The 19,727-nt window shown below is 42.9% G+C and overlaps 2 protein-coding genes across 5 annotated transcripts; both read left to right on the top strand.

The window, feature by feature from the left end:
- The first annotated feature begins 1,449 nt into the window (after positions 1 to 1,449).
- LOC133895202 (serine/threonine/tyrosine-protein kinase HT1-like) lies at positions 1,450 to 5,499 on the top strand. 2 transcript variants are annotated; one of them, XM_062335371.1, is made up of 4 exons: positions 1,450 to 2,372; positions 4,304 to 4,759; positions 4,882 to 5,173; positions 5,228 to 5,499. In XM_062335371.1, the coding sequence occupies exons 1-3, from the start codon at positions 1,992 to 1,994 to the stop codon at positions 5,170 to 5,172; spliced, it is 1,128 nt and encodes a 375-aa protein (XP_062191355.1). In that variant the 5' UTR covers positions 1,450 to 1,991; the 3' UTR covers position 5,173; positions 5,228 to 5,499. The 2 variants fall into 2 exon arrangements, with proteins under 2 accessions (XP_062191355.1, XP_062191350.1); XM_062335366.1 differs by having other exon boundaries at positions 4,882 to 5,499.
- A 5,138-nt stretch (positions 5,500 to 10,637) lies between these two features.
- Positions 10,638 to 14,713, top strand: LOC133895181 (peroxisomal membrane protein PEX14-like). 3 transcript variants are annotated; one of them, XM_062335360.1, is made up of 10 exons: positions 10,638 to 10,839; positions 11,728 to 11,959; positions 12,049 to 12,097; positions 12,580 to 12,767; positions 12,855 to 13,038; positions 13,138 to 13,287; positions 13,524 to 13,555; positions 13,644 to 13,689; positions 13,817 to 13,884; positions 14,070 to 14,713. In XM_062335360.1, exons 2-10 carry the CDS (start codon positions 11,816 to 11,818, stop codon positions 14,499 to 14,501), a joined length of 1,293 nt encoding a protein of 430 aa, XP_062191344.1. In that variant the 5' UTR covers positions 10,638 to 10,839; positions 11,728 to 11,815; the 3' UTR covers positions 14,502 to 14,713. The 3 variants fall into 3 exon arrangements, with proteins under 3 accessions (XP_062191344.1, XP_062191338.1, XP_062191334.1); XM_062335354.1 differs by having other exon boundaries at positions 10,640 to 10,839; positions 11,760 to 11,959; positions 14,073 to 14,713; XM_062335350.1 differs by having other exon boundaries at positions 10,643 to 10,839; positions 11,760 to 11,959.
- Positions 14,714 to 19,727: the final 5,014 nt, after the last annotated feature.

Below are 19,727 nucleotides of genomic sequence, written 5' to 3'. Positions count from 1 at the left end.
TCAGCTCAACAACTAAGCTGTTTGGTTCAGCTTCTGGTTTCCAAAAAACAAAAGCCAAAATAAGCTGAACCAAACCCAGTCTCAGTCTCCAAAGTATAGTTTCCGGTTGTTGGCCCCATTTGGGATAGCTTCTTGGTTGCTTCTCACAAAAAAAAAGCGCTCAATCCTCCAAACGACTTGATTCTAGGATGTTTCTCCCCAACACGATTCCCAGACGTCCCCACATTACACGTACAAGAAGAAGCCATTGAAACCCCACTCCCCGTAGACACTATCGATTTTGCAGGTTAAGAATAGGAACTTTCCCTTGAAAGATGTTGAAAATTACCGACCAATACCACTGAGTTACCCCTTCGATCCTCGTGATCCCCACTAGCCGAGCGCTCGAGGCAGCAGCAACCTTCGCCATCCTCGTGTGCACTCGTCCTCCTCGCTCCATCTAGGGTTTCCTGTCGGCCACGGCCAGTAGCGTCATCGGAGTGCGCCAACCCCGACCGGAGCCCTAGCGAGATCTGGTCCCAATGCCGACGCATATGGTCGAAGAAGACGACGACGCCCAGATCCATGCCCTAGTATCCGCCGCCTCCATCCTGCCTCGTTAGGCCACCTCCAGCCCACATGCTCCAGCGTAGCCGCAGCACCAACGATGACACTAATTCGTCTTCTTCTCCTATGCTCAACAGGTCATCGCACCCTTGATCCATGGATTCAGATAGACGATTTGTGATTTGGAGATTTTATTTCTTTGTTCATAAATGTTTGGATATGTGATTGTTATTTCTTGCCATCTGTGATTAGCAACTAAGAAAGAAGGGCGTTGCTCATTTTGATTCAATTGAGTTTGTTTGAATCGGTAGCTTCGAAGCCTCTCTCACAATGGAGATAAAAAAAAGAATATGATGTTTTGCATGTGTGTTCTAAATGTTTAGAGTTTCAAACAGTTCAGAAAATTTCAGAGAGAATGAGAAATGAAGGAGGCAATGATAATTCATCTTTTGATGTGTTGAGTCTTAGTGGGTAAGGATGCTTTGTCGAATCATGTCAGCCTTTTAATGAAAATTATAATATTCTCATGTTTAAATACAATAAGTTAATAAAAATAATATCATATATACGATTATTCAGATGTCAGACGAGTTTATATAATTTAGAAGTATAATAGCCATTAAATACTTGAAACAGGTAATCTCTTAAAAAAATCAGGATTATTAAAGATCACTTTTTCCAGCCAACCGATTTTACGGGCAACAACTTCTAAATAAGAGACAACTTATAAAAAATGATCATCAGGAAAAAAAAGCTGTCCAAAGAGGACCGTTGTACTGCCACCAAAGAAGAGCTCTTATCCGTACGGAAATGTGTCCTTCGTCTCCTTTTCTGCGCTGCCCCCAAGTAGAAAGCCCCGCAGGATGGATGGACGGATGGATAAGGGTAACCCCATCTCCTTCCTTCGGCCCTTCCTGAGCCGGTAGTGGCAGTACGGCAATTTGAGCCCCAAGCGAAGGTCACTGTCCGTCTTCCCTCTCTCTCTCTAACTCTCTCTCTCTCAACAAAACTCCAAACTCCCTGCATTCCCTCGCATGTTCTTCTCTCTCCTCTCTCACCAAAGACACCAAACCCATCACTCTCCCTCTGCCCCCTCCCCGATTGCAACGATCTTCTTTGCAGCTTCTTCGTCCTCCTCCATCTCCAGCCTTGTACTCTCATGCGTAATGTTTTATCGCGTCTGAATCTCCCAATCTTACAGTGGGAAATATAGGCCCAACCCAAGAACGGAGCACAAATCCCCCAACATCCGTGCTCTACCAAAAAATCCAATCTTTTTCACCCCAAACCGGCCTTTTCTTGCCATAAAGTTTGGATTTTGGAAGCTTTTCCGATGCGCGAAAATCCTGCGAGATTTCTGTCATTAATCTTCTGAACCAGTTCGTCTGCATAAACACTTCGGTTCGCATTGCTTCAAAGATTCAAACCATCTTCCGTCCTGGGAGATGAAGAGCCTGCAGTGCTTCAAGCAGAGCGGCGGCGGCGGCAATGGTGGGCAGGGGAAGCGGCTAGAGCGGCGGCTGTCGCTGGGCGAGTACAAGAAGGCGGTGTCGTGGTCCAAGTACCTGGTGGCTCCGCCGGGCGCCAGGATCCGGGGCGGTGGCGAGGAGCTGTGGAGCGCCGACCTGTCCAAGCTGGAGATCCGGGGCAAGTTCGCCTCGGGCCGCCACAGCCGCGTGTACTCCGGCAGGTACGCCGGCCGCGAGGTGGCCATCAAGATGGTCAGCCAGCCCGAGGAGGACGCTGCCCTCGCCGCCGAGCTCGAGCGCCAGTTCGCTTCCGAGGTCGTGCTCCTCCTCCGCCTCCGCCACCCCAATATCATCTCGGTATGAACCCATTCTCTGTCTCCTTTTTTAACCTCTCCTTTAACTTTTACCGCGCAATTGTTCTTGCCATCGATTTAGATGGATGTGTTCCAGTCTGTGCTGCTTTGTGAAAGTAGTATGAGATACCATCTTATTAAGTTAGCATTTCTAGGCAACATCTCTTTGCCACTAGTGTGATGAATTCTGCCCTTGGATAACTAGAATCTGGCGGTGACTATGAATCTAAGGCACGGAGCAATTGCTTGTGCAGTTCGTCCAGCCGAAATAAATTTCTTGTTTGTGATGCGTCTTGGTCCCGGCTGCTCATTTTTTGAGCCGACTGGAGGATCTGCTTCTCAACCACTGTGTGGTACCCGGTGATCTCTGTTTATGTAAACATTGCTTCAGGAACTGAATTGCGCAAACCGGTTAAAAGGAAAAAAAGTTTGTATATGCGTGTGCAGACTCTTGTTGGGCTCTTGGTTTGGTTGGTTTCATCTCTACAAGATGCTGAATTATTTGAACACATTTTTTAATTTAAATTGCCCTTTTCATGTCGTTGTTCCTTTGCTGGTCCTATCCGTGCAGTAGTCTGTAGGAGTTGTTAGGTGAACTGAACTTCACATTAAAGGTCGAACCTTTATGCTTTGTTTGGATTGGAGGAAGGATGGGGCGAAGATAAGATAGTTCTGTCGTGAGACGATTTGTGCTTCCCTGCACTGTGACCTGAAGAACAGGGCAGTAGAACTTTTCCTCTGTGACAGTATGAAATTGATATTTGGGATAGTGAAATGGCTGGTGAAATTATAAGTTCTGACAGTACATGTTTAAGAATGACCAATTTTCCCCTTGTAATATTTTCTTCTTTTATAATCATCCCTTTTCTATCCATTTTTTAAATAATGGAATAACACCCCTTTCTATCCAGAAGAGGTGGTTTTAATTGGTAATAATAGCACTTTGTACTTCTCTCTAGTGATGTCAGTTTGTTCCTGAGTGTTTTTTTGCACACTATCAGTCATACTACTTGGTGGAACTTTCTGTTCGTACACTGTAAATAAATAGTTAATTACAGCTAATCCTTTGTAAGACCTGCTGCAACTGTAGGAGTTACTTGACAAATAACTTTTGGTTTAGCTGTTCAGCGAAGGTATCATATAAAAAAAGATTTAATCTCTATGTCTGTTCGGTAGAGTCGATGCTGGTAATCTTAATATTTTGGATATGAGCGTTGCAAGAAGCTAGTTGGTCTTAAGATCATTTGATAAGTTCAGTCACTGTATAGAGCACCTTTATGTTGGAAGGATGTGCATTGGCTTCATTGTGAAGATGTTGGGTAAAGCGATCCATGAGCCAATGGTTATATTGAGGTTGTTATCTTATGCTTGATGAGTTCATGCCATCATCTACTGCACCATCGGTGATAACATTAGATGCTGTGTTGAGAAGTTATGGAAAAAAAGTGTTGCTATCAATTAAACAGTGGGTGGACCGTGGATATCACTTTTGCTGAGAAAAGTGCATCTTGTTAGCAATTTAGCATTTAATAAGGGAGAATTGACATAGAGAATGATAGTTCATGTAGATACGAACATCAGTCTGACTTTGCAGTTTATTGAGTATCTACCTTGCTCACTCAAGCCCATAAGTCACATGTAAAAAGGTTACTTTACAGAATCAACTGAAATGGAGGAAGCGTGGGATTCAAGTGATATTTATGCAAGTTGCAATTCCATGTTTCCAATGACTGGCAAAGCTCCTCAAGGGCGTTCTCTTTTGTAAATCTATCAGGAAAAATATATTTGTTTATATGGACACAAGTGACATGCCTGCATCTGACCGCAGAAACATTATTAATCTGTTTGGTACTGTGTCCTGTATTGCATCATGTGAACTCATTTTGTTGAGACTCTGTTTGATATGGACTTGATCTAATATCTTAATTTTTGCAGTTCGTTGCAGCATGTAAGAAACCACCAGTATTCTGTATCATCACCGAGTACATGGCAGGGGGTTCCCTCAGGAAATATCTACATCAGCAAGGGCCTCATTCAGTTCCCATTGAATTGGTGCTAAAATTATCTTTAGACATTGCTCGTGGGATGAGCTACCTACACTCGCAGGGTATACTTCATAGAGACCTGAAATCAGAGAATATACTCCTCGGGGAAGATATGTCAGTCAAAGTCGCAGATTTTGGGATTTCATGCTTAGAATCGCAGTGTGGAAGTGGTAAGGGGTTTACAGGAACCTATAGGTGGATGGCTCCAGAAATGATCAAAGAGAAACATCATACTAGGAAAGTCGATGTGTACAGTTTCGGAATTGTCATGTGGGAGATTTTGACAGCTTTGGTTCCATTCAGCGAGATGACTCCCGAGCAGGCTGCTGTTGCTGTTGCCTTGAAGGTATGGTTCTTGATGCACCTCCTATATGTATATCGTTATGTGCATATGTATTCATTGAGAAGCTCTTTTCAGAATGCTGGCATTCATCTGTCAGCCTCTTGTAACTATTTTCTTTTTTGCAGAATGCTAGGCCACCACTGCCTGCTTCATGTCCTGTGGCAATAAGCCATCTGATAACCCAGTGCTGGGCGACCAACCCAGACAAAAGACCTCAGTTTGACGACATCGTTCCGATCCTTGAGAGCTACAAAGAAGCTCTAGATGAGGACCCGTCATTCTTGTCATACATACTGCCTCCGCTGCACCACCACCACCACCACCACCATCAGCATCAGCATCAGCATCAGCAGAGCCTTCTCCGGTGCTTCCCTCGCTGCATAACCATACGACGGTCTGCATCTCTGAATGCATGAGGCCGCTTCCCTCGCTGCATAACCATACGACGGTCTGCATCTCTGAATGCATGAGGCCGGGATATGGCCTTTGTTCATCGGTGCCGTGTAAAATATGCGCCTCTTTTGTACTTTCTTCTTTTTTCTACGCGCCAGCCCTCTATTATGCGGCATTAGCATTGTATGATTTAGTTTCTTATTCTGTTGGTAAATTATTTCCGTCATTGTATGTAGAGATGTCAGATAGGCAGGCAGCTTCCGGTTCTTATCTATGGATGCCATTTGCTTTGAGTGATGGAAACATGAAGGAACCTCAGTAATTGTAACATAATTGAGCTCTTCCTTGAATTGTGTTTGTGCTTCTCGCTTTCAGTTATTACCATGCTCATTGCAATGCATGTCTTGGACTGGTGCCATGTGGATGTCAATTTATACAGACAAGGCAGTGGAATGAGATCTGAATCGAGACATGGCTTTTGTTCTAAACACAACGATAGCTACGATCTGAATCGGAAACAAAGTGTGTAGAAGCTACAAGAGGCAAATATAATCTGACCTTTACCTGAACACAGAAGCCCCCTCCAAAGATCCAACAAAATGATGTGAGAGAACTCTAGAAAAATAAGAGGACCGAGCTAGGTTTCGTTCCAGTGCCAGGAACAGGCTCCTGAGTCTCACCCTCAACGGGGCAGGGCCCATTCTTTCCGAGATACGTATGCGTTTAGCGAGTTTCCATATGTAACATGTGTGTTTAGGATACACATACATGTATGGTGTGAGTGAGTTATGTACATCCTGATTTATTCCTCTCTAAAAAAACTCTAGAAAAATAAAGGTATTGAGAGATATAAAAGAAAGCTCCAAATCAAGACACAAGATTGAACAGTATGTCAGTATCGATCGACTGATGAGATTAAACAAAATACAATTCCAACTCGGGAAACAATCCAACCTACACCCATGGGCCATGGTACGCGTGCAGTTAGGACTTAGGACTGGGCCGTGCATTCAGATTTCTAGATTTTTTATTTTTATATTTCGAAAATAAAAATTGCAAAAATATGCATCTATTAATTTTTTTTTTGAAGAACTAGGCTACTATCGCCTGTTAGAAGGGCGACGAACACATGTCGTTACAACGGGCGATAGGTTTAAAAATAAAAAATATTACATTCTATTGCTCTCAAAATTAAATACTATCAAAATAGTCATGAAAAACTCTGAAAAATTGATGGTGTAGAGGATATTATGATCTAGCTCTCCAAAAAATTTAGACAGATGACTATTTTTTAAAATAGATGCCCATTTTTGAACATCTTCCAGCGGACGACAATAGCCTAATTCTGCAAAAAAAAATAAAAAAAATAAATAGATGTTTATTTTTGCAATTTTTATTTTCTAAATATAAAAATTAAAAAGCTCCAGATTTCTATTTGGATTCTAGTCCTAATGTATCGAGTTAGAGCCTGATATTCCTCTAAAAAAAAAGAATAGAGCCCGATATAAACTTCTTTCGCTAAGTCTAAGGGTCGTGATTCTACTCCTCGCACGCTGATGGGCTGGCCCGTCGCTGCCTTGAAGGCTTTGGATGAGAAACGGAGTGGATCACGTGCGGCAGCATGCGGCTTAGGGTCAACACATGGGCTGGGCTGACGTTATGCAAGCGCAGAAGATAGCAAGTTTGTGTGTGCTGATTTGTTCAATCACTTTGAGCGGTCGTAACTCTTTTTTGCTCATTTTAAATTCCGATTGCACAGCAATGTTCTTTACGAGTAGGCTAACAAAATAATATTCGTATTAGATATGTTTCGGAGACGTTTTATTACTAGCAACTTATGTATAAACATGCTAATCAAGTCCTCACAAAAAGTTGCTATCAAGTAGTTTACTGAAGTTGCTAGATAGTCGCATAAGTGGCGACTCGGTCTAAAAGATATGAATGAGATATGATGATTTGTAACATTCTGATGAACAATGACGAAGGTTATTCAAATCTAGGTGTGACAAATCTGAATGTTATAATCTTAAGGTGTGACAAAGGTTTTTCAAATCTAGGTGTGACAAATCTGAATGTTATAATCTTAAGGTGTGACAAAGGTTTTTCAAATCCCTAAACAAATGTAAATCTTACAATCCTAAGGTGTGACAAAGATTATTCAAATCTAGCAATATATGTAATAAAACTTTAATTGGAAATGCTGAAATTATTGTTCATTGAATGTGTCGATTTTATGTTCATCGGATATTCCAATATTATTCATCGGAACTTCCGATCAACACACAACAATATATTTGAATATCATAAAATTAACTTAATACACATACAAATAAGCATACAAACATGAATATCAAGATAATGCATCAGAGTAAGGAAATACGGAGACAAATAATTTGTTACCAAAGTTGAGATATCTATCGATATCCCACGTCTCTGTTGAGAAAGCTCAGTCACATTTGAGTCAAATCTTTTTTTAACTATTTTCCTCATGAGGTTGCACACATGCACTCATCGTCTCTACTATGACCAACTATTTCTCCACTCCGGAGATGGTGAGTTCCACAACTACTTCCGGACCTCCTCATAATCTTCACTTGAGAAGATCATCGGCAATCCACCATCGAGTCGTTTAGGAGACGGTGGTCTCCATGAGTAACAGACTCTCGAACTCGTGCATGATCAACGCCGAGTGCTCAAACACACGTAACTAATATGACATGTGCGAGCAACCCAAGATCTACACACCTCACTCTATCCTCACTAAGTCACAAGACTTGATTCTCGCAAAATCTTGATAGAGAAGAGAGGGGAGGACTCAAAGGTGAAACGCCAGGTTCTAACACCTCTCACAAGCACCATAAAGATAGCAAAACCACTTCCCAGGCTATGCTCCCACGTAAGAAGGCAAATAGGTATAAATACCCCACTCTGAAAAACTAGTCGTTACAGAGCATTCTGTTCTAAGTCAGAACTTAGTTGAAAAGTTATCATTATAATTGTTCTTATATTCAAAAGATAATTGAACTCGGAACTTCCAATTCCATGAGAAAACAAAAACCGAGAGCTTCCTTCTAGGTTGAACCTAAAACTACTGACTAACTTGGAACTTTCAATCCAAAACCGAAACAGCTGGTTTCAGCACAGCTGATACTCTAAAAAATGATAATAACTTTTAATCCTGATGCTCGATTTTTATAATTTTAGACTCTATAGAAAGCTTATTCATAGAGCTACACACCCCTATTGAATTCCTAACTCAACCACATTGGATCAAAATCAGGAACACTCCAAAAACTGATTCAAACACTTCCACCCATTATACAAAACTTAATCCTCCAAGATTAAACTAGATATCACATGAAACATGCCAACCACCACTAAGACTTTGCCATAACCACTTTTCGCCACTAAGACCAATAACAACAAAGGGTTAGTTCTAAAACACCTTTTTAGATACCCTGAACTTGTAAAACGCTCTCTCAACACAAACACATCTCGCACTAAACATATGGTTTGAGCACTTGACACAATAATCGAGCAACGCTTCCGTTAACCCCTTTTGATAGTACACCTATAATCTTATAATCCGTTCTCCCACCAAACTCCTTGAGATCGGTAAAACTAGAAAATCTATTCTAGTTATACCTTTGCCTTGAACAATTCTATCAGACTTGACGAGTACATCATCCAAGCTCCGACGCTTCTTATAGTTCTTCAAGGCTCGACATCAACTTCTCTTCTCTTAATGACGATGATCATTCTCACTTCCATCTTGATCTTCACTCGATATCTGGAAGCTTAATAAAGCTCTCTTGATGTTTTTCCATATACAAAGCATAGGAGACTTTAACTCTTCTCGTAATCTTCATTTGATTCACCACCAAGGTATGAACCACAAGCATCAACTATATAAGTTACCCAATAAATTTATCTTGATCTTGCTCTTCCAACTTGGCATATTAAATATATCAATTCAACTAATATCTTCTTATGGAATCTAATCCCAACTCACCCTCAAACACAAAGCATATGCGATAGTCTATAAAACTTAATTGATAACTTTATACCTAAGTCACTTGATCTTCACAAGTAACTTTTCAATATTCATATGCTAAGAGGGAGCGTGGCCGGTCACATCCAACCACTCCCCCCCACGTCTATCGTACTGAGTACGTTAGTCCCTGCCACCGCCTGGCAGGAAGGCGTGGGGATAATTAATGTGACGGGTCCCACAGCACGTCACCTTGCGGGGCCCATAAAGGAGACGGCTTGATGATTTCGTCGATGGGCTCGAGGCATATCGCCTGTCGCCCTGCCGCATCAGACCGTGTCAGATCTGCTCTGACCGAACGGGCATGCGGGGATATTCAGTGGCTGGCCGGTGGCCCCCCTGCACCTGCTAAAGTTGGGATGTAATGACCGACAGGACCGACCGAAAGGTGCATTTTCAACCTCTGTAACATCAAACTGTAGACACATAATGGTTGTTTTTTATTTATGGTTTACGGGAACCTGTGCCCCCGTTCCGGACACGCCGAGCCTCCCCCGGTAGGATAAAGGGGGGAGGGGGGGGGGGGGAGGGAGCACTTCGTAGAAGGAGGAGCCAGGTGGAACAAGCTAAGTTAGAGATTGAGATTAAGAGAAAGATATTCGAAAGCATTAGTAGCACATCAAACACATAAGACTAGGATATTACACTCCGTGCGGTCTGAACCTGTCTAAATTTCTTGTGCATTTAATTCCACCAGCAGACGATCATCCGTCTCACCTAGATCCCATACATTCGTATTAATCCCACGTACGAGGTAGATCCAGAATTAACCTCCGGTCGAATCTCAAAGGGGTCCCTCAGGATCCTCGCTTGCGGTGTTCATCCACCGACAATAGCGATCATCTGTCCTGACTCTATCACTATAGCAGTAAAAAACCAATTCTGCTGAAGCCGTTTGCTGCCCAGACGATCAGCAAATCTTACTGGCATAGTGGTACGAGGAACCAGCTGGAGCTACCCTAACTAGAAAATGGAAGGAAGATGTCCTGGCGGAGGGTCGCGTGCTTTACTAATGCGCAACGGGTGGCTGGTTAATCGATCATATTTCTTCTGTACTCCAAAAAATAGAGCCTGATATTCTATCGAGCTAGAGGTGTTGCGCATCGTTTCAGAGATGTAGCATCACTCTTTTGTTTTTTATTAAAAGTAGGGCCAAATCCTTTGGTTAAAAAATCTATTTTCTTTTTCTTCTTTGCCCCTCAATTAGGGTCTTCAAACAAGTAACCTCCTCGACAATGATGTGGCCACCCGTTCCACTGCGGATTTGGCACCACAAATTTCAAGTTATTTTGATAAAACTAAGGTTTATTCAACTAATGGTGTTTTATGGGATTTTTTTTCCATAGTAACACCCCTAATGTTGTACAAGTTGTCAAAGTGGATGGAATTGCAACCATAATACATGGCAATATCGGCAGGGATGGATTCAAGTTCTTCCTTTTTTTCTTAAAATATAAATAGACCACCTAGTTTTTGCTTCATTTATGCGTGAATCCAAATTGCATTAAAATAGACACCAGAAGATAAAATACATGTGAATACACAAGACCGACCTGACAAACGCACAGTTCCCTTGTTCATCCATCCACGCCGTGAAGTTCTCCAATGGCGGAGCAGTCTCCCAGCTCCTCGCCGCAAGGTAAGATATTCCCCATCCTAGCTTCCTCCCTCAGGGGGGCTGTTATTTCGCAACCCGTTGAATCTTGGTGCTTGTCGTGCGATTCTTGTGTCAGGTTGAGGCCTTTCTTGGCATAGGAACCCTGATGCCGGATTGATTTCTTGCTGATTAAGTAGTAACACGTTGGTTTGGGGTTTTATGGGGATTTCCGTTGAGGATTAGTGGAGGATAGGGTTTGGTATGGTGGTATCTGTGGCGTTAATCGAGGGCGGCAGTTTGGTGCTGCGGTTGCCGGCTGGGAGGAGTAGGGGCCTAAGGATGCATCGAATTCGTGAAATTGAGGTACATAAAAGTGGGTTTGTGAGTTCTTGTTAGGGTATTTTCTTGGTGCTTGTTGGTGCTGTGAACAAGCTAGGGAGTTCGTCCTATTGTAATCTGTAGCTCTGCAAAAGTTGTAGTTACCAGGACACGTTACTTTGTTCATGAGTGGTGTTGTCACACATTCAGCCCATAAATTTGTGTCTGCTGTCAACAAGGGACAATTTTGAGGCAGATTTTGAGATAAAGCTACAACTAGATGCTCTAGCTTTTGCAACAGGAGGTTGTGCAAGGCAAATGTCTGCTGTTCTATGGACATCAGCCTAATGGCTCTGGTTTTGCTGGCAAGGCTGAGAAATTAGATTGTAAGACATCAAATGAAATTGGAACCTGTGCTTTTCTTCTCTCTCTCTCTCTCTCTCTCTCTCTCTCTCTCTCTCTCTCTAAACAGAACCTAAGCGGTATCGGAGTAGGGCGCAACTTAATTCCCTTTTGAACCTTGTAAGCAAGTTTGCAAATTTGAGAGTTTGTGTTGTTCTCTTATTAATGACTCATTGTGGTCATACTTCCACTGTTCTCAAAACAAAACAGTATATTTGCAATTTCTTTTCCCAACACTGCAGATGGCTCCGGTGGAAGTGAATCCTTGGACAATCTGGTACTTCAAGCCCCACAGCCGATGCGGGAGGATTACATACAAAATGCGGTTAAGTTTCTGTCACACCCAAAAGTGAAGGGTTCTCCAGTATTTCACAGGCGCTCTTTCTTGGAAAAGAAAGGCCTCACGAAGGAAGAACTTGACGAGGCCTTTCGCCGAGTCCCTGTAAGATTTTATTTCCTGCTCTCGACATCGCTTTTTATCCTGGATGAAAAGAGGATAAAGTATTTCTGAACTAACTTAATGTCTTATAGGATTCACAACCAAACAGTACAGATGCTGCAGCTGTTGGTTCACAGCAAGGTAGTTTATCACTTTATCTCTACATGGTGAACACGTGGAGCTAGCTAATTATTTATTTAGATATGATCTTTGCCTTGTTTGTTTTTTATGGTTTGGATCTTCTGATTACGATCAGCCAATATCAGTATACTAAGGAAGCTTTAGGTTTTGTTTCGAAGCTTTGACAGGATAGCTCACAACAAATGACATCAGTGAAAATTTTAAGTGACTTGTGCTCGCTGAAGATACTTACTTCCAATGTTCTTTCATTTCCTCCACTGGAACAGCTCTAATTCCTGTATAGATCTAACGACCAACTTATTTAAAAAATAATACTCTGCTGATGCATCTTTAGATTGATCAAACTATGATTTTTTTCCTTCGATGACAGTTCATACATATGCTTCAAAGTTTGTGCTGAGATTCTTACTGTACACTGAAAATGTATTGTGTTGCTAGTTTGAACACTAAAAATTGTCCTTTTCTTTCTTTGATTCTTCCAGCAAACAACCCAAATGAATCTGCTGTGGTGCAACCTTATACAGCAGTTCAATCACCACAAGCAGCAACTGGCTCTGTCACTGCTGGAACTATTGTCCCACATACAAAGGCACAGTTTAGCTGGGTCCACGGACTCCTTGGTGCAGGTCTTTTTGTTGGTTTTGGGGCTAGCACTGCCATAACCCTCAAAGTACATCTGGTGATTCTGTAAAGGTCCAAATTTTTTTAGAAGACTATTTCAGATGCTAAACTTTATTTGCGTGTATATTTTCCACAGAAATTGTTCATTCCTAGGCTAAAATCTTGGACCCGTAGAGTCATTGCTGAAGGAGATGAAAGTGCGAATGATGAACTTAATTCCAAGATTCATGAAGAAATTAAAGAAGCTATCAAAATTTCTGCGTCAGCCTTTTCTGATATTGCTAGAACAAACGAAGAAGTGCTTGCTTCAAAAGATGAAGGTTTCAGAATGGTTCTTGATAATTTATCATATTTTAGCAGTACAATAGCCCTTATTATTTGAACTTTGTTATCTTAATAATTTTATCTCTTGTTAACAGATAGGAAGATACTTATAAAGTTAACAGAAGCTGTTGATTCACAAGCAAATGTGTTAAAATCCTTGAGCGAGACCTTAAATCATATAAGGGAGAATCGGTTTTCACAATACAATCTATTGGAAGAGAATATTCAGCCTGCACCATGGAACGGTCAGCATCAAACTTGATAATTTATGCATCATACTGAACCACAGAGGTGGTTTCCTTATATTGGCAATTCAGGGTGCATCATTCCGTAAATTTTAGTTTAGTATTCTCGTCATAATCCACAGTTCTGAACCTATCTACATATAAAATACTAAATTTTAGGTTTAACATTGAGGTTTTTAATAACTATTTGCGTTAGTATTGACTGTCACCACATTGCTATTATTTTCTCTGCATAGGCCCTATTGACAATCAATGGAGAGCTTCCCAGGTATGACATGCAGTTATTGATCATTTGTGCCAGTATCCACAAACTTTACGTTATTTCTTTATGTCTTACTAAATGTTTCTACTTGTAGCAAACTAATATGTACACAACATCTCCAAACAGTGGTTTTGACTCAGGTAAGGGACTGTCCTGAACCACCAGCTTGTCCCCATCCCACTAAAGAAACCCCTTTCTTTAGTCCCCATCCCATCTTTTTTGGGTGTATACTCTTTACCTCTTCACTCCTGGTTTATTTTTGAACAGGGAGGCATTCATTCATGCCATTACCTGCAGAACCTACTTATGGTTCATTTTCAGGATCCTACCCTGAGGTATGCAATTGTGGGAGCATGCTACAGTGCTTATCTTCTGCATAGTATATTTTTGTTGAGCACCATACATAAACTTTGTCCAACATAGTTCATATAGCAATGGTGCCAAAATTACACTGAATCATGTGACATTCCATTCTTTAGTAGATCATAGCGGCCTTAAATTCAAAATTTTGTGATTCCAGCAGCGGGTTCAGAGGCCTGGTGGGTATGGATTCCAGCCCCAGACGAGCAACGACAGATCGAACCCCGGTGCACGGAGCAGCTACCACGGTGGTTCCCCGTACCACCACACCGGCAATGCCATTGATTCCCCGGCAGCGGTTGCAGCGGAATTCCAGCGCCGCTGGGTTCCCCCGCACCCTCCGGGTGTCATCCTGCCAGAGGCTGCGGCCGCCATTCGGCAGCCAAGGTCCATTCCAAGGCAGCAGTCACAGTCGTCAGGCGATGGGCGCCTGAGTACCGATGTTCCGAGACAATCGGAGCCAGCTGTGGGGAGGGAGCAGATGAACGGTGCCTCCGAATCCCCCGGTGGAGGGTTGCCAAGTGATGGCAGTACCATGGCAACCAACGCAGGCAGCAATGGGAATGAAGGGCAGGAGCTGGAATCCGCTTGAGTGAATTTTTGGACGCACTTCCGTTCTTGAGTGGTGCCTTTATTGTTTTTGCTGAACCTGTACGTGTCTAGCGTATACATATGGTAGTTTTTTTTTTTTTTTGGTCGTCTCGTGCATGAAGTGCAACTATATGCACATTCCCCGCTAAGATCTTGGCGAAACATTTGGCCAAACGTTGGCAAGGAAATGCATACTACGATATCTGTGACAAAGAGCCATGATCGTTCCATAATTCAGCAATCATCAGATTTTGGGAGCATCATCAGGTAAACTCGCCCCTTGTGCTCCAAAAGTCGCCGTCTTAAAAACCGAGAGCCTTGGCCCTCTTGTTGGCGGTTCGCATTGTTAAACCCTGCACGCAAGAAATGGAAGAATGTTGGCGTCGCAGCAGTAACGAACTCGCTGTCTTGTTGTAACGTCGAAATCCAGATGGCTATCGACTCTCATCTTTAAACGTAACAAGTCTAGAAGTCATTAAAAATTTTGTCCGAGTTTCGCTAGAAAATGTTGTTTTCTTGCACACTATAGCTACACAAACATCACAAGCAGAATATTAATAAACGAAAGATAACCATAACAGTCTAAATCTAGTACCCGATATAACTCATTGATATAACTAGCTAACTAGCCAAAACACAACGCTAAGGTATGATTTGATTATGATCACTCGCCACTACGTGGTGCTATTTTCCCTTCCAAACATGCCATGATCATTGGTAAAAAAACTAAATAAAACACAAAAGTGAGTAAAAATACTCAGCAAGTACAGTATAGAACCAAAAGAATAGACGTATCAACAATGTCATTGAAGACCAAGAAATGTTGAAGTTTTTCCTTTTTTCTTGAAACCAGCAATAAGATTTTAGTTTCCGTCTGAGATGGATGATATTTTTTTTTCTTTTATTGGTAAAACCGAGCAATTTGGGTCAGCACCTCCCCACAGGAGATATGAACATAAGAACCAAATTGCACAACCAGAGCACAAGAACAGGATTAGTAGGAAATTACACATCCGAAACTACTGGAACATAATTGTATGAAATTACACATCCAGAACTATCGGAATATGATTGATATGAAATGACATATTCGGAACTACCGGAACATTATTGATATAAAATTACACATCTAGAACTACCGGAAAATGATTGATACGCAACGAATTAACCAGAACTTGAATCTTTCGAAACACAAGGGAGCGGTCGTGAATCTTGAATGATGAAATTCAAATCTCACACAGAAAAGAAACATAAGTAGTGGACAATATAAGATCACATAAGTCATGAAAGTACTGAAACCATCATGATCTGAGAAATATGAAATTAAGAACCAAATTGATATCAACAATATGAAAAGGAATAATCCAGGAAACTTGACCTTTTGATATGAGCACAATCATAAATTTGAATCACATGATCATAGGGAAATTCGAATATTGAATAAGCACAATTGTGCCAAAGCATAGGTTCATCATGCACTTGCCTTAACCGTGATGAGAAGGCGGTCTCACACCGTTTGCACCGACACTTCCAAATCCTATGGAACAAGGTCGCACTCAAAATATATTCCATCATGTCCATATGAATATACATTCGATGCTTGAACTACGCTCTTAAATTGAACTCCGAAAGAAACACGCTTAGAAACTCTCATCAGTCAAAAAACACCCCTCCTGACAGTCCGATCACTCCCTGGCGGTCCGACCACTCCCTAGCGGTCTGACCGTCTGACGGTGACATGGGAACCAGGGGTCCCGAGTTCCGAGATCAGAACAGTAGAGTGCCACGTGACGCCCTCCCTCGGGAGTTATCTCCTCGAGGTCCGAGAAGACCAAGTTCCGGGAGAGGGTGCTCGGGACCATGAACAGTGGTCCCCGAGTACCCGAGTTCCCCGATGACCCGAGAAAATAAGTTCCGGGAAGAGAGTGCTTGGGGCTATAAACAGTGGTCCCCGGGTACCTAAGTTCCCCGATGACCCAAGAAGGCCGAATTCTAGGAAAGAGTGCTCGGGGCTGTGAACAGTGGCCCCCAAGCACCTGAATTCCCCGATGACAAGAGAAGTCAGTTCCAGGAGGGAGTGCTCAGAGCTGCGAACAGTGCCCCCCGAGCACTCAAGTTCCCCGAGGACCCGAGCAGTCAAGTTCCAGGAGAGAGTGCTCGGGGCCATGAACAGTGGTCCCCGAGCACTCGGCTCCTCGAGGACCAAGAGAGGGCATATCCAGAAGAGAGTGTTCGGCGCTATGAATAGTAGCCCCCGAGCACTCACAATTCCCCGAGGGCCTGAGCAGTCCTTCGCCGATGGTCCCCACAAGGGCTCAGCGGTGAGGTGTCAACTGTTGAGAGACCCGATACTGCATTTAAAATGGCGCGTGGCCTGTCACTTCCAACCATTCCCCCCACTTCTACTGTCAGTCCCTACCACGGCCTGGCAGGGAGGCGTGGAGACATTTAATGCACGGTCCCATCGCGCGTCATCCGGCGCGCCTCGGGATAACGTCGTAGAGCTCGAGGCACACCGCCTGCCGCCCCGCTGTGTCAGGCCTGCTCTGACCGGGCGGGCACGCGGGGCTGCTCAATGGGCCCTCCCTGCAGCACTCGCCGAAAAGCAGAATGATGACGAACAAGACCGAACGGAGGCGCATTTTCAACCCTCCCCGTCACCTCGCGCAGCAGCTCATGATGGTTGCTTTCTATTTATGACGCCTTGGAACTCGCGCCATCCTTTCTAGACACGCTACTGCCCCGACGGGTATATAAGCGGGGTGAGCTCCCCAGAGAAGGGAACCAAAACACGGGACAGACATCGACAAGTCTCGGAGAACACAAGACACAGAAGACAGAGGCTTGGATCAACCGAAGAACAAGGAGCACAAAGCTCTAGACTTAGATAAATATTCTTGTAATACAGTAGATCCTCAGAGAGATATTCTCAGAGCATTTATAGCATACACATAGAAGTAGGGTGTTACGCTCAGTGCGGCCCGAACCTGTCTAAAAATCCCCTGAGCATTTACTTCCTCCTGCATCCGATCATTCCACCCCATCTGCATCTTATTTACTCCTATTTATTTCACCTACGAAGCGGGTTCAGAATCATCCCCCGGTCGAATCTCAAAAGGGGTCCCTCCGGATCCCCGCTTGAGGAGTTCACCCTCCGACACCGTTAGAACATGCAGTACCTAAAAAAGTCTCTATCTGTGGGAGGTCTGATCGCCCCGTCTCGTGGTCCGACTGTGACCCTAGGCAGTCCGACTGTATGATTGACGGTCTGATCCTTCAAAACCCCAAAACTCTATGTATGATTGGCGGTCTGACCACCACGCTCGCGGTTTGACCGTCGGAACATAGGAAGACATATTGAATGCTCTGCACTGTTTTAGACATAACGTTCAAACCGCTTATTCAAACATGGCACATAAATACATCTAGAGCATCTAGATAAAATTATCCACAACTTTCATGTTGCGTGAAGACTCGAATTCTATCTCTATCGTGCCCATTTTTTTTTTTAAAAACAATTACTGCGCAGTTTTTAGATCCGAACAATCAGTACGGTTTTGGCGGTAACTCCCAAACTGCTTATCCAAATTGAATGAGATCAGCACCATTGGGAACATACTGGTGGGACATACAACTTTCATTTTGACGCCATATCGAGATTCTATGTTGATTAATCCTATAATTTTCGATGAATAAATCGGCGTAAATAACATGGAACCTAAATCAATCTACCGGTTAAGAATCTCGATGGCAGAATCCTCCATCCAAATTAATCCATAATATTTTAGAGACTAATTAGATGTTAAACTTGTAGCACACCACAAATTTGAAACAAATCTGACGAAATCCCAAGAAATCCCCTTCTTTCTTCATTTCTCTTCCTTTTCTTCCTTTCTTCTTTCTCTTCCTTTCCTCTTGCTGCTTGCTTCTCTGCACTGGGGCTGCTGCTCACGAACTCGGTGGCTTCGGTGATGGCGAGCTCTGGCTATGGCAGCTCGGGATGCAACCGGGACTGCTCAACAACGGTGTGCACGACGCGACACAGCAGGGTAGCGCGCGACATGGACGGCGTCGGCAGGCGGGTAGCATGGCATAGGCGGCGTGACAGTGGCCGACAACTCGAGGGTTAGGTTTAGTGTGAGGGTGGTCTAGGCTCGGACGTTGGGCGGCCCGATCCGATGCCCTTTTTATATGACAGCTCACCGATTGAGTCGGCCGGTTGCTGATTTTTCTTTTTTTTCTTTTTAAACTAACGATCTAATTATATTGAGCTTGTTAGGAATCTTAAGGTGTCAGAAATTATGGTTTAATAATAAAATTGATTCGTTTCGATCAGATTTCGTATCATGGTCTCAGATTGTTCATCCGAGCTACGATTCTACAAAACATTTTTTCACCCATTTGAAAACTCGCGCAGAAAATGTCTTATTTTTCCGTGATCTTCTCATCAAATATCTCCTAATATTCGGGCCATTACACTTGTTTTCCATGCGCATTGGTGTGCGATCTTTCCCATGGATACCGGTCGTCACAGATAACATGTGGCAGGTAGAGGAATTTTCGTCCTGGTCGCATCGCGCGAGGACCCTGGGCAACATGGGGAGAGACTTGCAAATTGTGATGGTCTCTTGACCGCGGTTGCCTGCCTCGGAAGGTCATCGTCTCTTCCAACCATTTCCTTCTGTGTTGTCTGCCCTTTTTCTCGGAGCCAGAAAAAGGCAGAGACACGGGAGCTGAAAACTCTGGACCAGCCGAGAGAGCAAGGAATTTCCAAACTCGTGGTTCTGAAATTCTCTCTACTCTCTTATTGCTACCTCTATTTTCTTTTACTTTCGTTTAAGATATCGATACGATCTTCGATAAACATGTCTAACTATTATTTTTGACAACTAACTTTTAAAAAAAATTGATAAAAATTAGATGATATCAAAATATTTTTCATGATAATTTCACTATTATTATTTTTATATATCAAATTTTAATAATTTTATGTATATTAATAATTAAAAAATTTAAAGTTTGACTGTACGTATTTTAGAACAATATTTATTTAAAAACGAAGATAGTACCTACTTCACTTAAATAGATAGAAGAACTCGAGTACGATACAACATGTCGATTCCAAACGTTCAAACTTCAAAGCACATGCTGTGGCACATGTGCTTACTTGTCCTTGAGTTTTACTCCTACAGTGCTTCCTTCCAGTCTCACTGCAGTTCGTTGACCT

Source organism: Phragmites australis, chromosome 2 (assembly GCF_958298935.1).
Source record: "Phragmites australis chromosome 2, lpPhrAust1.1, whole genome shotgun sequence".
Classification (NCBI taxonomy): Eukaryota; Viridiplantae; Streptophyta; class Magnoliopsida; order Poales; family Poaceae; genus Phragmites; species Phragmites australis.
The sequence above is the reverse complement of the archived record's forward strand: the minus strand, read 5'-3'. Positions and strand labels throughout refer to the sequence as shown.